Source organism: Lutra lutra, chromosome 5 (genome assembly GCF_902655055.1).
Source record: "Lutra lutra chromosome 5, mLutLut1.2, whole genome shotgun sequence".
In the NCBI taxonomy this organism is placed as follows: Eukaryota; Metazoa; Chordata; class Mammalia; order Carnivora; family Mustelidae; genus Lutra; species Lutra lutra.
The window spans coordinates 39,194,771-39,208,410 of NC_062282.1; the positions used below are offsets into that span (position 1 = coordinate 39,194,771).

The 13,640-nt window shown below is 36.8% G+C and overlaps 1 protein-coding gene across 1 annotated transcript in view; it reads left to right on the plus strand.

Annotated features, from left to right (window-relative positions):
- Positions 1–12,049, plus strand: part of ITGA1 (integrin subunit alpha 1) — a 173,104-nt gene extending 161,055 nt beyond the window's left edge. The window contains 2 exon segments of the mRNA XM_047728897.1: positions 823–939; positions 5,485–12,049. Of these exon segments, the coding sequence (XP_047584853.1) occupies positions 823–939; positions 5,485–5,529 (162 nt within the window). The 3' untranslated portion in view covers positions 5,530–12,049.
- Positions 12,050–13,640: the final 1,591 nt, after the last annotated feature.

Below are 13,640 nucleotides of genomic sequence, written 5' to 3' on the forward strand. Positions count from 1 at the left end.
TAGTGTTAGGAATTGAGATGGTCCCTGTGACAAGCCAACATAGAAACTTGAACTGTTACTCATCGTGAGATCTACCCTGAATTAGTCTTTTTTCTTAGAAACCTAGGGATGAGACCCAGGGCAGACAAGCCTCACCATGGTTTGGGGGCCACATAGAGCTGCATTAACCTAACTAACAGCTTTTTACCTCAAAGTTCTCCTTCAGTTAAGACCTAATGTATAGATTGAAGATCCGTCGACTGGCAGAGACAATGCCATCTAATAAAAAGCACATAAGGCTGCATATATGTGCAAAAATTTATGTTACCTGTACACTTGAGATTTGTACATTTTACTGTAGGAAATTTTTATATAAATTTGTAGACAAAAAATAAAGCACATGAAAATTAGAATTAGAAGAAGACCTGCTCAGGTTTTTTTATGTCAGCAGCCTGTGGTAACACTCCAGCCTAAACCTTTATGGTCATGATAACGCACTAAAGTCAATCAATAAATCTTCAAAATATATATAATACTTTGGGTTCTCAGTGAGTTAAATGCACCTCTACTCCCAAGCACTCTGATTCATAGACAGTTTGCTCTTTATGTATGCATTTCTGAAGCATAAGATTATAAATATTGGGGGTAATAACAAATTTGACATGCTTAGAGATTTTGAATAGATGAAGGGCATTTATAAATGTAAACTCAAGGTTTTCTCTGTAGGTAGTAATCAGATTAAGTACATTGTTTGGTAGAAAATTATAGCCTGCAAGAACTCAATGTACCAGGACATATAATAGGTGTTTATCAATGTTAACAGTCTTTTTAAATAAATTTCAGTTTGCTGTTCAAATATCCAAAGATGGACTGCCGGGCAGAGTGCCATTATGGGTCATCCTGTTGAGTGCTTTTGCTGGATTATTGCTATTAATGCTGCTCATATTAGCCCTGTGGAAGGTAAGCACCAAAGTTCTTTTGACTTTCTATTTCAAGTATCAACAGCAAAGTGGTGAAATAAATTATCATTTATCCATGCTGTGTAATATGGTATTACACAGCCATTAAAAATATCGAGATGATAACCAAGACAAAAGAAAAAAAGAAAAATGTATATCCCGAACATTGTGCACAACTCAATCCCAGTTTTGAAAAAGAAAAAAATAATTAAACAAATCCAAAAATCATGATGGATCTCTCTGGGGATTAGGATTGCAAAAGACCTTTATCTGTCTATAACACTGAGATTTGTAAATTAAGTATGCATTACTTTTATAAGTAAAGAATGAAAACTCTTCTTTTATAAAAAAAAGAACAAAATGAGTTCTTATTTCAGTTTAAGAGCATATAAATAATAGAATGGTTAAGATGAGCCTTATCCAAATACATATATCTATATATCTTAAAAACTAAGACTTCTTTAATATATGAAGAAATATGCCACGTTCTTTGTAATAGCTGTGTGTCTGAGTGAGAGAAGGTAAGTTCATTAGTCAGTTGATGAAAGAGAAATCTTACTGTTTCACTGACTCCTATTTCAAATGCTCTTGTAAAACTATTTCTATTGGGTAAATCCATATATTTACGTAGATATTTTGCTTATACTGAGATGTGTGAGATTTTTCAAACTCTCAGCTGTATCCTTTTCAAATTAAGCAGAACTAAGATGATAGCATTTACACAAATTTAGTAGAGAGTAAAATCCTATCAAAAAGTTGAATTTAATGTTTTTTTCCAATGAAACATCAAATTGGTATTCATTCTAACATCATACCATCCTATATTTTACCAAATTGTTTTATTAAATAGCTAAACTCTGTTAAAAACACAGGTTGTGGTTACATATTCATTTTTCTAATACCTGAGCAGCAGAACTCTCTTTTAATCAAATAGTTTAAATAATAAATTTTTGTCCCACAAATTGCCAAAGGTTGCTACCTTTTCGACTGGCTTACAGCGCCTAACTTCCTCTTTTAGGAGGATTACACTCAGGAAGGATGATAAACAAAGCCATGTTAAAGGTGTAGATCAGTAGCATTTAGTTTCGTGAACAGAATCGGCAGCTTTTCTCCAGCAAAGTCTTGATAAGACAGAATTTCTTGCTTTCTCAAACCTCCAGCTTCTCCTCCTACTCCAGAGGGTTCAGTGTTCCGTCTGTAATACCTGGCTTGACCACACCGTGGTCCCCAAGACCTGGCTTAGTGATGTCGAGGTTGTGCTTGAAACAAAGACTTACTTCTTCACTTCCGTGCACCTCTATTCCAGAGAGCATCTTACTGTTGATTTCTTTCAGTGTGCTTTTCTATTCTGAGCACTGCACTTGCCCATGCAGTTTAGGACACAGCTGACAGGGATCTTTTTACACTTAATAGACCCTGAGCAGAAACCTTAGGATTATCCCTTCTTCCTCCTTCTTCCAAATGTGACTCTGGAAGTTCATTGAAACTCCCAGGCTCCATACAGGGAACAGGCCGAAGATTCTTCCTGTATCTGTGACTCTATTTCAAAAAGCGCTGTCTTTATATAATTTGTCCTTGCAGTACACATAGTAGAAATTAAAGTTTTTCAAAATCTTAATGGTAGCTTGCTGTAGTTAATATTGAAGAGAGAAGGCTTTGAGGAGACACAGGTTTAAATAGATGGAGAAACACCTTCTGGAATATAGTTCCACACACTGAGGAAGAAGCCCAGTTAGGCCAATATGACCAACAGAATGAAATGAGACTCAGCCCACAGAGAAGCCCTAAGAAAGCAGAACCTTTTTCCTTCTTTACTTTATTTCATACTGATGCCTGAAGTTTCATCACTAATGATTTATTTACTAACCCCTGAAGGTGTATTCCTTTTCCAATATACATATCCTTGGTGACTGTGGATGGGAAATAGCACCACCATTTTTCAGTCTTTTATATATTACTTAAATTTATTCACTCAACATTTATTCCATATTATAGTCAGTAAGCACGTCATTTCTACCAGGTACTGTTGAATCTGGCCCTTTGCCATAGGGTTTTGAAACCAGGGATAAGCATAAATAAGATCTAGCCTTTACTGATAAGATGGAAAGGCAGAGAAGGAAAGTGAAAGTTGTAAGTCTGGGCACTGAAAACAAACAGCTTGTTTTTAATTTTGTCCAGTATTGGCTCCAGCCAGTTTGAAGCTATGTCCTGTATTCACCTAGTCTCCAGTCTTATGATCCAACTTCACTAACAACCCACGTTAATAGAATTAGCTGAACGGAAAAGTTCAGATAACAAAATTAAGTTTTTTTTTTTTTTTAAGATTATTTATTTATTTATTTATTTGACAGAGAGAGATGACAAGCAGGCAGAGAGGCAGGCAGAGAGAGAGGAGGAAGCAGGTTCTCCGCTGAGCAGAGAGCCCGATGCGGGGCTCGATCCCAGGACCCTGAGATCATAACCTGAGCCGAAGGCAGCGGCTTAACCCGCTGAGCCACCCAGGCGCCCCACAATTAAGTTTTTTTTTTTTAAGAGTTTATTTATTTATTTGGCAGAGATCACAAGTAGGCAGAGAGGCAGGCAGAGAGAAAGAGAGAAGCAGGCTCCCAGCCAATCAGAGAGCCCGATGTGGGGCTCGATCCCAGGAACCTGAGATCATGACCTGAGTTGAAGGCAGCGGCCTAACCCACTGAGCCACCCAGGTGCCCCCACAATTAAGTTTTAAAATAGAACATTTAGGGGTGCCTGAGTGGCTCAGTCAGTCAAGCATCCAACTCTTGATTTCAGCTTGATTTCATGATCGCAGGGTTTTGAGATGGAGCCGTGCATGGGGCTCTGTGCTCAGCAGGGAGTCTGCTTGGGATTTTCTCTCTCCTATCCTCTGCCCCTCTCCTCAACCCCCACTGGCGCTCTCTCTTTCTCTCTCTCTCTCTTCTCAAATAAATAAATAAATCTCAAAAATAAAAAATAAAATAAAATAGAGCATTTAGTATATGAAAGCAAAGGAAGGTTGAAAAGATGCAAAAAGACTTGAGAGGGAAAGGATGAGAGAGAGAGAGAGCAGGGAGGGACAAAAGAGAGAAGTCTTATATTCACCACCTGTTCCTGTGAAAGCCTTGTCTGATTTATTTTCAGCTCAGGACCTGCAGGCACAAGGTAAGGGGCCTGATACTTTCCAGAACTTTTATTTTTGGCTCAAAGGAAGAAACCCTGAGACATAGAGAACTGCCATTTGAAGAGGATACATTTATTGTTTTTTCATGTTTATTTACCTGTTGTCACCTTTTCCCCATCTACCACCAACTAGATTCTGACATAATGGAAGACATAAAGCTGTGTCATGGTGGAAGACATAAAGAAGTTACCTTCTTTAACTTAAAACTGCATTTTTGAGGGGAGGGGGATGGGGGGTGGGTTGGCCTGGTGGTGGGTGTTAAGGAGGGGATAGATTGCCTGGAGCACTGGGTATTATACGTTAACAATGAATCTTGGAACAGTACATCAAAAACTAATGACGTACTGTATGTGACTAACATAACATAATAAAAAATAATAAAAATTTCTTAAAAACTGCATTTTTGACCATTTATCCCATATAAGCCCTCAATTATTCAATAATGATTTTTTAAAATATACCATTCCCTTGCAAAATTCACCATAACTTCACTATTAAAATAATATGGAGGTACCATACTTTCAAAGAATTAACTCACTGCCTGAACTATTATAATCCGCTCTGAAACTCTAAAAAAATATATAGACTTAAAAAATACACTTCTCTAGGACCCTTAATTTCCGTTTATTTAAAATACTCACATTTTAGATGAGATTATTACAAAGGTCCCTTTCAGTGCCTATACTTATTTTTATTATAATGTATAATAGGAAATAAATATAACACTTATAATTTTATAATGATCCAAATTAAACAGTATAATAAAAAGTCACCCACATTCACCCCTATGTGAAATTTCTTCTATGATCAGTGAGTTCCTTTTCATCTCCAAATGATACAGCATATTTTCAAGAGGCACTTCCTGTCAAGCCTATAAAGGCAGATATTCTAACACATTTAAAATTAATCCAGACAACTCCCGTCTCCCCCACCCCTCAGCCATGGTGTATGTGCCAGATTCCCCCACCTCCAATGACCTCAATTTATGATCATCAGTTAATTGATGGAATTTCTCTGCCACATCCCTGAAAAAAAAGGTAATGACAAAGTGCCATTCAGTGCTAGCTAACTCTAGTTTGTATGTCTTCCCAAATATTTTCCCAGAACCTCTAAGTTAGTTCACCACGTGTACTAGTTTTTACTAGGAGACATGATATATTTAACCAACAAAAAAGTTTAAAATGAAGCAATTTAATAATTATCATTTCTTGACATTCAGTATTACTTAAGAGGCCAGTGAAAAAAAATCTCAATTATATTATCTGTATGCCCAGAAGCACTGGCATAGTATTAAATTTTATCTAAGGAAATTACTATTTATTACCTAAATTCAAATAATTAATTGTGTTATGCTTGGTATTTTTCCAACAGATTGGATTCTTCAAAAGACCACTAAAGAAGAAAATGGAGAAATGACGTATTTTACAGGAGAAAAAAAATAACAGTTATTCGATTATCTATCCTCAGGTTTGCCTCAAATATGTGACAAGAAATTTAAGACATAGTCACATAACTTTATGTACTCCATCAGGGATTAATCACTTGGAAAATGACAAATCAAGGAAGATCCAAAAACAATACCATAAAGATATATTTTATAAAATGATGAAAAATATTTTTAAATAATTACTCTGTTATTTAAGTAAAATTACAAAGTGTTTTGAAGATGAAGAATAACTTGTACAAATATGTTTATATATTAAATCAGCATCCAGAGTATTTAAGAAATGCATAAAAAGATTTTTATGATCATTGATAAATTAAGCTTTTTCCATTGATTCCTGATGGATATCCACATTCAGCATGATAATCAACATTTGTAAATGACAAGAAAGGAATTAACCGAAAAAGATCACTTCTCTCTATTCAAATGAGAAAATTTTCCTCGATAGAGTATCTATAAAATATGGACTGAAAATAGAATTAAGTCATACAGAATACATTCAACATCTTTGTGTTGGGTTCTGTACTTGGAAAGTCTTTTGTGTGTTTGTTTGCGTGTTTGTTTTTCTCCCAAAGTGTTTGGAAACAATTGAGCTGATGGAAAATGAAGATAGACTCGTTTAAAGACAGCTCACTGAATGGATTAAGCTTTCACAGAACATGCTTAATTTTGACAGGAGCCCTAAAACTCAAAACTTTCATGCTGAAAACAGCACTTCACAGCAGTTTTGTGGGGCATACCAGTGATTTGTAATGAAAAGCCCTGTTGTGTGTGGGATATGCTAAGATGGTTTCTGAATGGAACATGACAGCAGATGCCATAGTAACGCCCACCTCATCTTTGCTGGGTAGCTTTTGAACGTTAGGGGTCCAGGATGTAACCAAAAGTAGGAGTTTTCTCAACTCCTTGGCACATGGTTCATTGAAACCCTCAAGCTGTGAGAGTATGTTTATTTTTAATTTTTTAAAGGTATTTAATTTTCCAAACACATTTCTTATTTTTATGAAAGGCAGCATTCTATTATAATATTGCATTTTTACCAAGAAGCCACTGTTTTTTTTTAGTGTGTGGCATATCAGTATTTAAATAGAACTCTAGAAATGTATTGTAAAGAATCTTAGGTTTGAAACCTTGCACCAAGAGAAAGATATCACACCTCTGTATGAGCTTCTTTGCTCCTGAAGTAATCATTATGGTGCGTCGGACTCTACTGTAGCACAAGCTTGTAGGTTGCTCTGCTTCTTAGGAAAATAACAATGGATGAATGTATCATAGCCGCATGTGTGAACTACTGCTGTAAAATTTGCTGATATTCCTGCAACAACTCCATCTCTCCACCTGGCTGACCATCACAAGACCAGCACCTGCCCAGCACCTTACACAAAAAGTCCTAGACTCTACTTTTCTCCAAAGCATCAAATCAAGGGAGAAATTAAATGCCATAGGTTTAATTTTTAAAACTAATTTCCAAGGAATTCTCCGAGGACTCAGAGTCGGCTCCCTCGTGCCTGTCTGCATCTACATCTAAGATCCTGATGATCAAAATCATACACCTGGGGAGTGCCCCGGTCATCAATACTAGAAGAAAGGCTCAGTCCATCGAGAGATATGATATCCTCTTGCCGGTCGTTGTTCTGAAATGTCCACTTCGGGAATTTCCTTCATTCCCACAGCCTATCTCCAGGTTCGGAAATCATTCTTCCTACCTGTTCTTTCTTTGCCCGACAGGACTCAGGTCTCTCTTGTTCTGAGCCACCGCATTGCACAGCCTATTGGCAGCTTAGCTCCAAAATCAGCACATTCTTAGAATAAATCAAACAGGTAAACTTAAATTCACACTTGGCCTCTAGGACTGTTAAGCATCCTATTTCAGTGAATGTGCACATTTCAACCAAATACGATGTTACAGGAATGTGCACATTTCAACCAAATACGATGGTAACCCAGAAGGAAAAGATGGAAACAATGGCATTTTGAACTTGTTAGAAAAGAGAGGAGGAACCATTGGGACAGATCAAATAGCTACGTATAAGCCTGGCACAGTTTTTAACAGAAGTCGTTCCCAGTTTTCAAACAGAATGTTTAATGAACCAGATATCCCTTTTCCCTAGTACTATTATTTGTTGGGCTTTATGTGTGTATGTGTGTGAGCATCTGTACGTGTAATGTGTAAACACACATGTACACACACACACACACACGAATGGACACAAAGCAAATACAAAATACCTCAGTAATACCAAATGGCAAGGTTTGACAAAATGACAAGAAAATAAACACAAAAGCTACACCGACAAGAAAAGTTTGATTCATCCATTTTCATTAATTAATTCATTCATTTTCATTAATAATTGCACAGTTCTGCAACTATCTAAAAGAAGTAAAGGTGGAAGTTTTGACTAAAATAATAAATCAACAGTATGAGTGTTCTAAAACATAGTCAATGATTAAGAAATATACCAAACTCTAATCATTTTATTCTAAAGCACTTAATAAGAGAAGTGAGTGCTATTTAGGACTATGAGTTTATGCCAAAAACTTTTTTTTACATTGGTATTTTATAAAATTGATTATTTCTTTCATTGTGAACTAAAATATATATGAAGTCCCTTTCCGGAACTTAGAATGGTATATTGGTAAATTATTCAACAACTAGCTCTCCAGGAGGAAAGAAAATCCCTGATTTGTATCATTTGCCAATTTCCATGATTTAAATAGTCTTGCCATGGCCATTTTCAAGCTACCAATATAACCCTAACCAGCTTGCAAAACTCCTAAAAATTGATCTGTCAGCTCCCACGAACCAGTATAAGCTGGCTTCAGCACACCATTGAAATAGATTAGATGACAATCATGACAATAATAGATGATAGATAGATAGATAGATAGATAGATACAGAAATACAATGATATAGAGATATAACATGTTAGGCATATATAATGCATAAATATACACAGTATAATCATCTTTCAAATTATGCTTTAAATGCTCATCTCAAGCCCAGCAGACATAATTCTATCCCTCATTCTTCAATTTCAATTTCTAGAATTATAGCCTTCCTTTAATATTAATAGAATGATAAAAACTTTCAGGAGAAGCAAGGAGTTGAAAGCAAGAAAATATAAAGGGTGACACCATGAAAATCAGACTTTGACAGCCACAAAGAAACTTTTACTTTCTCAAGGAATCCAGAGCCCTGAAACAATACTGTGAAGGTTCATCCTTTGCAAATATTTGTAATTTCTATGATCCAATTTGAAATTCAGTGGTTCCATTTATTCAGTTATTTTCTCTGAGCCTTAAAGTCATAGGCAATTTAATCTCTGAATATTTCCATGTCATCAGTATGCTTGAAATGAGGCTTGTAGGGGAAGATGTTTTTGCAAAATTTGATGCTTCCTCAACCGTAATAAATGTACCTACACAAGCAAATACCTGTAAATACCTATAGAGATATTCTCTTTTCCTTTTACAAAACCAATATCTAGATTCAACTGGAAAACAAATATCTGCTCCAAAAGCAAATGTGGTTGCACAGTGTTTGACCAAAGCTGGGTTGTAGCTGCCGTGGGAAGCTGTGCCCACATTCTCCCCAGGCATCCCCTGCAAGGGTCACAGCTTATAAGGGGAACAGTCACCCCTCCAGCTCCCGGCAGTGCGCTTTCAGAGAAGATGTCTTTGTCAAACATGTGGTAATCTGCTCCATGAAAATTAACCGTCTTGCTTGGCACAACACTGAGAAAACTAGGGAAGACCCAGGCTCCAAGCATGATTCATGTGCTTGGTGCAGTCACGTTATTGTTCAACTAAAGAGGCTTCTGGCAGCTCCTTTTTTTTTTTTTTTTAACAAAATAATATCCTTTGCATCCTTCATTTAGTTTCAACGCTTCTCAAGTCCTGTACATTAGTCATCTCCCTCAACCCCACCACCAAGGGAGATTTTCCAGAAGACTATTGGAGAAAAACCTGTTTACATGTCCTCTCTGTTTGCTGTGAATACCAGCTTCAGTGAACTGATCCTTTATACAGAATTTCAGGCCTCAGGTCTTCTGTGACACTATAAAGGCATGTGACATGATATAGGCATAATGTAATAGGGACAAAATGCCTTGTACTTCAGAGAAGGAATATCTTTAAATTTGCCAACCTTTGTGGGACGCTGTCAGCATCTATGCCAAGAATTGTAGGTTTGTAGGATGTAGCCATCAGCACCCCACAATCTCCATCCTTACCCATGGACATGATAATCCAAAAAATTAAGAGGGCTCTAAAATCTTCAGATTTTTTTTAATGCAAACACAGCTTCAAGATGAGTCCACTTGGCAACCCCTTTCGTACCAAACTGCTATCCCTAAACCTCTCCCGCACAGTACTTCTGATGTTAACTCTGCCGTGCATTACAAAAGGGCTCAATTCTGCTGTTTCCCAAATGGAAGCGCTATTGTGCAGTATCTTATGTAAAACAATAAAAATAGAGCTAACACCTAACATTGTGATCTGGTGAACAAGTCAATATCCTTGATCCTCATATTTTTTTTAAAGATTTTTATTTATTTTTTTGATACAGGGAGAGAGAGAGAACACAAGCAGGCAGAGTGGCAGGCAGAGGGAGAGAGAGAAGCAGGCTCTCTGCTGAGCAAGGAACCGGATGCGGGACTCAATCCCAGGACCCCGGGATCATGACCTGAGCTGAAGGCAGCCTTTAACTGACTGAGCCACCCAGGCATCCCCCTTGATCCTCATATTAAAATTTAACCTTGAATTTTAAAATTCAAGTAGCAGCCTTTAATCATCTACCTTGAGGAAACATGAAGAAGCCTGTGTCAGCTCCTAAGCCCCAACCGCATTGTCCCCTGCGACATCTGGCACCTGGAGGTCCAGGTCGTAACTGATGGGGATGGATACATACTTCTGCCTCTATGAACGGCCTGAGCTTAACCCCTGAATTCATGGCACCCCAGATCAGCCTGGCCCCACCCCATATCAGATATACATGTAAGCACTTCTTGCTGAAAATTTGCCATACTGAAAAATACAATGCAAGGTGAGTTATCATTTCAGACGTACTCTGCTTTGAGGTCAGAGTCTTTTTTTTTTTTTTTTTTTTGCCTTTTTAAATATATCAAAACCTTTCCCCCATAACTAATGAGTGTAGAACTTTACCTAAGACTTCCTTGCACTTGCCTCCTGCTACTGGCTGGAGAATATCCATGCTATGAGGACTGACAGCAGGATCCAGAGCCCATTTGCAGTATCTTTCTTCCTTCTGCCCTCCAGTCCGTCTCTTCTATTCTCAAGTGCACACTGGGGATGTTTTGTTTTGATCTGGAACTTCTTGGCAAGGCCATTACAAGCCTCATGCCCCTTGCAGGACCTTGCATGGTTGCATGTTTTCTGGTGAGTTGAGACTTGGAAATCCTTTAATTATCTGACACACCACGGAAACCCTGGCAGTACACTAGGGACGAGTGACATTCCCAACTATGATGATATTTGATTTCACCACACTTCAAGTCACATCTTTAAGAAAAAAAAAAAAAAAAAGACTAAGTGGAATTTTAGAAGCTCATCTGCAGAAGACGGAGACTCAATGCTTAATCTTTTATTTCACCGTGATCTGTGCATATAGATGGAGGACAAAATTTTAAAGAGAAATCTTCCAAGTATCACAGAATGAAAGCCAGGTGTCCTCTTGAACAATTCCCTATTGCCATTACTTGTTCCCACCCCCATTTTTAAAGCAAGAGATTGAATGAGGAAAACTAAACATCATTGTTCCTCCACAGAGTCGTAGCCAAGCTGAAGGGAAGACACACCCTCACACAGAAACTGATCGTGGCTTTCTGAGACATTGTAGCGTGGTAGGTCCAGTGCCAGGTGGCAGGCAGTCTTCCTGTCATGCCCCCCTGAGGCATCTTGCATGTTGAGAGACAGAAAAAAAAAAATGGTGGGGGAGAGGAAATGAAGCTATTTCTCTTTTATATGTACATCCTTCCTCCTCAAAAATACCACAAGCTTCCTTAGACCACATTGTACCCACACACCATATTAACACATGTACTTTGCACGAGTAAATTGTTGATTAAATAAAAATATATTCTTACTTGCTTATTAGCTAGGGCTAATTTGCTAGAGTTTAGTACACTTCGTCTCAAGTAAAAACAATCCTTTGAAGCAGCAACACATCAGATCTTCTTCATACTGGAATCATTTCGCACCGGACATCCTGATACTTCGCATTTAATTCCAACACCTCTTGGCCTTATTGCAGGATGCAACAGTGCTCTCTCTCTCTGCTTTCTTCATCAGGAAACATCGGCCGGTGAAGAGAATGGTCTAATTGTGTATTACTACTGTGAGGGTTTAAAATTGTTAACCGTGTGAAGAATCGTATCCATTTGATTAAAAAGAAAAATATTGTATATAATAACTACTGCCCTGAAACATGTCTCCTATCACTCTAATAAAGTTTTCAGCATGGCCTGACATAAGGTATATTGCACTGTGTATTTTTTTATTTACCTCAGAATAAACCTATTAAAATTAATAACTTGAGGGTATGTGCATTTCTGTAAGACTTTTATTGGACAAACTCATTAGACAAAAGTGTTTTCATCTCCTCCAGAGCAAACACCTTTGTTGACTCTATTAATTTATTAGATGTCTAACTTAAACCCATTTTTAAAAAGCTGTTTTCAGGCAACAATCATTAAAGTGATAGAGTTAGAAATAGCTGAGAGAGTAAAAGAATATTTTGAATATCAAATATATGGTATATCCTGTACACTGATTTGAGGTCAGAGGTTTGGTATTTTGGGTATAGTTCTTTCTTATCTTGTGCATCAGCTGTGTATTTACGTCAAGGTAAAGGAGCATCCTGTCTTATCTATGAATTTTTTTCTAATGATTCAAAGAAGAATGGGATTGCTGTGATTTAAGTACATAAATTTTATCCAAGATTAGTATTTCTTCCAAAGGTCCAACTTTTTTTTAGCTCCTTGGTAGGTTTTCACTTTGATGGTCTAAAAGGAAAAAACAAAAGCAAATAAAGTGTGTCTGTGGTGTTTCCTGTATACAATATAGCAATGTGATTAGTCTTTTGCAAATTTGACACAAAAGCCACGGAATCCGTATTGCCACATATCTTCTGCTAATGGGATGTTTTAAAAATAAATAATCTGTTGTAACAATAAATTAGACCACATGGAGAGAAACAAAAAAAAATTCCTAAATGAAAAAAAAGTTAATTTCTTTATTTAACCTATAATTCAAAGAAATATAATTTTTAATATATAAGGAAGAGCTAGAAGAAGATATAAGAAGGAGTTTTAGTAGTAATCACACATGTTCATCTTGCAAATGTTTTCATCCTCAAACCACACTGTAGGATGACTGAGGTACTTTTACAGAAGAAACAGGCAGACTTATAAGGAGATTATTTACAAGATCTTGTACTAATTTTTGTCAGCACGTCTCCAATGCCCTATCTTTTCTCTCCACTGTGAGAAGTAGTTTTTCTGCCAGTTCACCCTTTGCCTAGGATGAGAATACACAGTGGAGGTACTAAGAAAAAATCTGGATATATTCACTATAAAATAAATGGCATACATCAGAATTTATTATTTGTGAGGCTTATAGCATAGACACAAACTTCACTTTCCTATCCCTTGTGGTGTCTTTTTTTACTTTTATAAAATTAATGTAATAATCTGCAGGCCGAAGTCAGGAATAATATTCACCCAACAGAAGTGATCAGTGAGGACTGGTGGTAAGCTCTATTTTCTTCTTTACAATAGTTATACTATTTGACCTGTTTTTAACAAATGAGTATCCACTTTTAAATCAGTAAAGAATTAAGGTAAAAGGGAATATGTGCACACTGTAGGAAATCTGAAAAACAGAGGAATAATTTTAAAACAGCCATAATACCAGATATTACTAACATCAAATTGTCCTTTTTCTGGGCATACATGCTTATTTTTTACATATTTCTATTTTGATATGCTTGATATCACAGAGAACATGGTACCCTGTGCCTTCTAAAAATATTACATTCTATTTTCAATTTTTCTTTGGTATTAA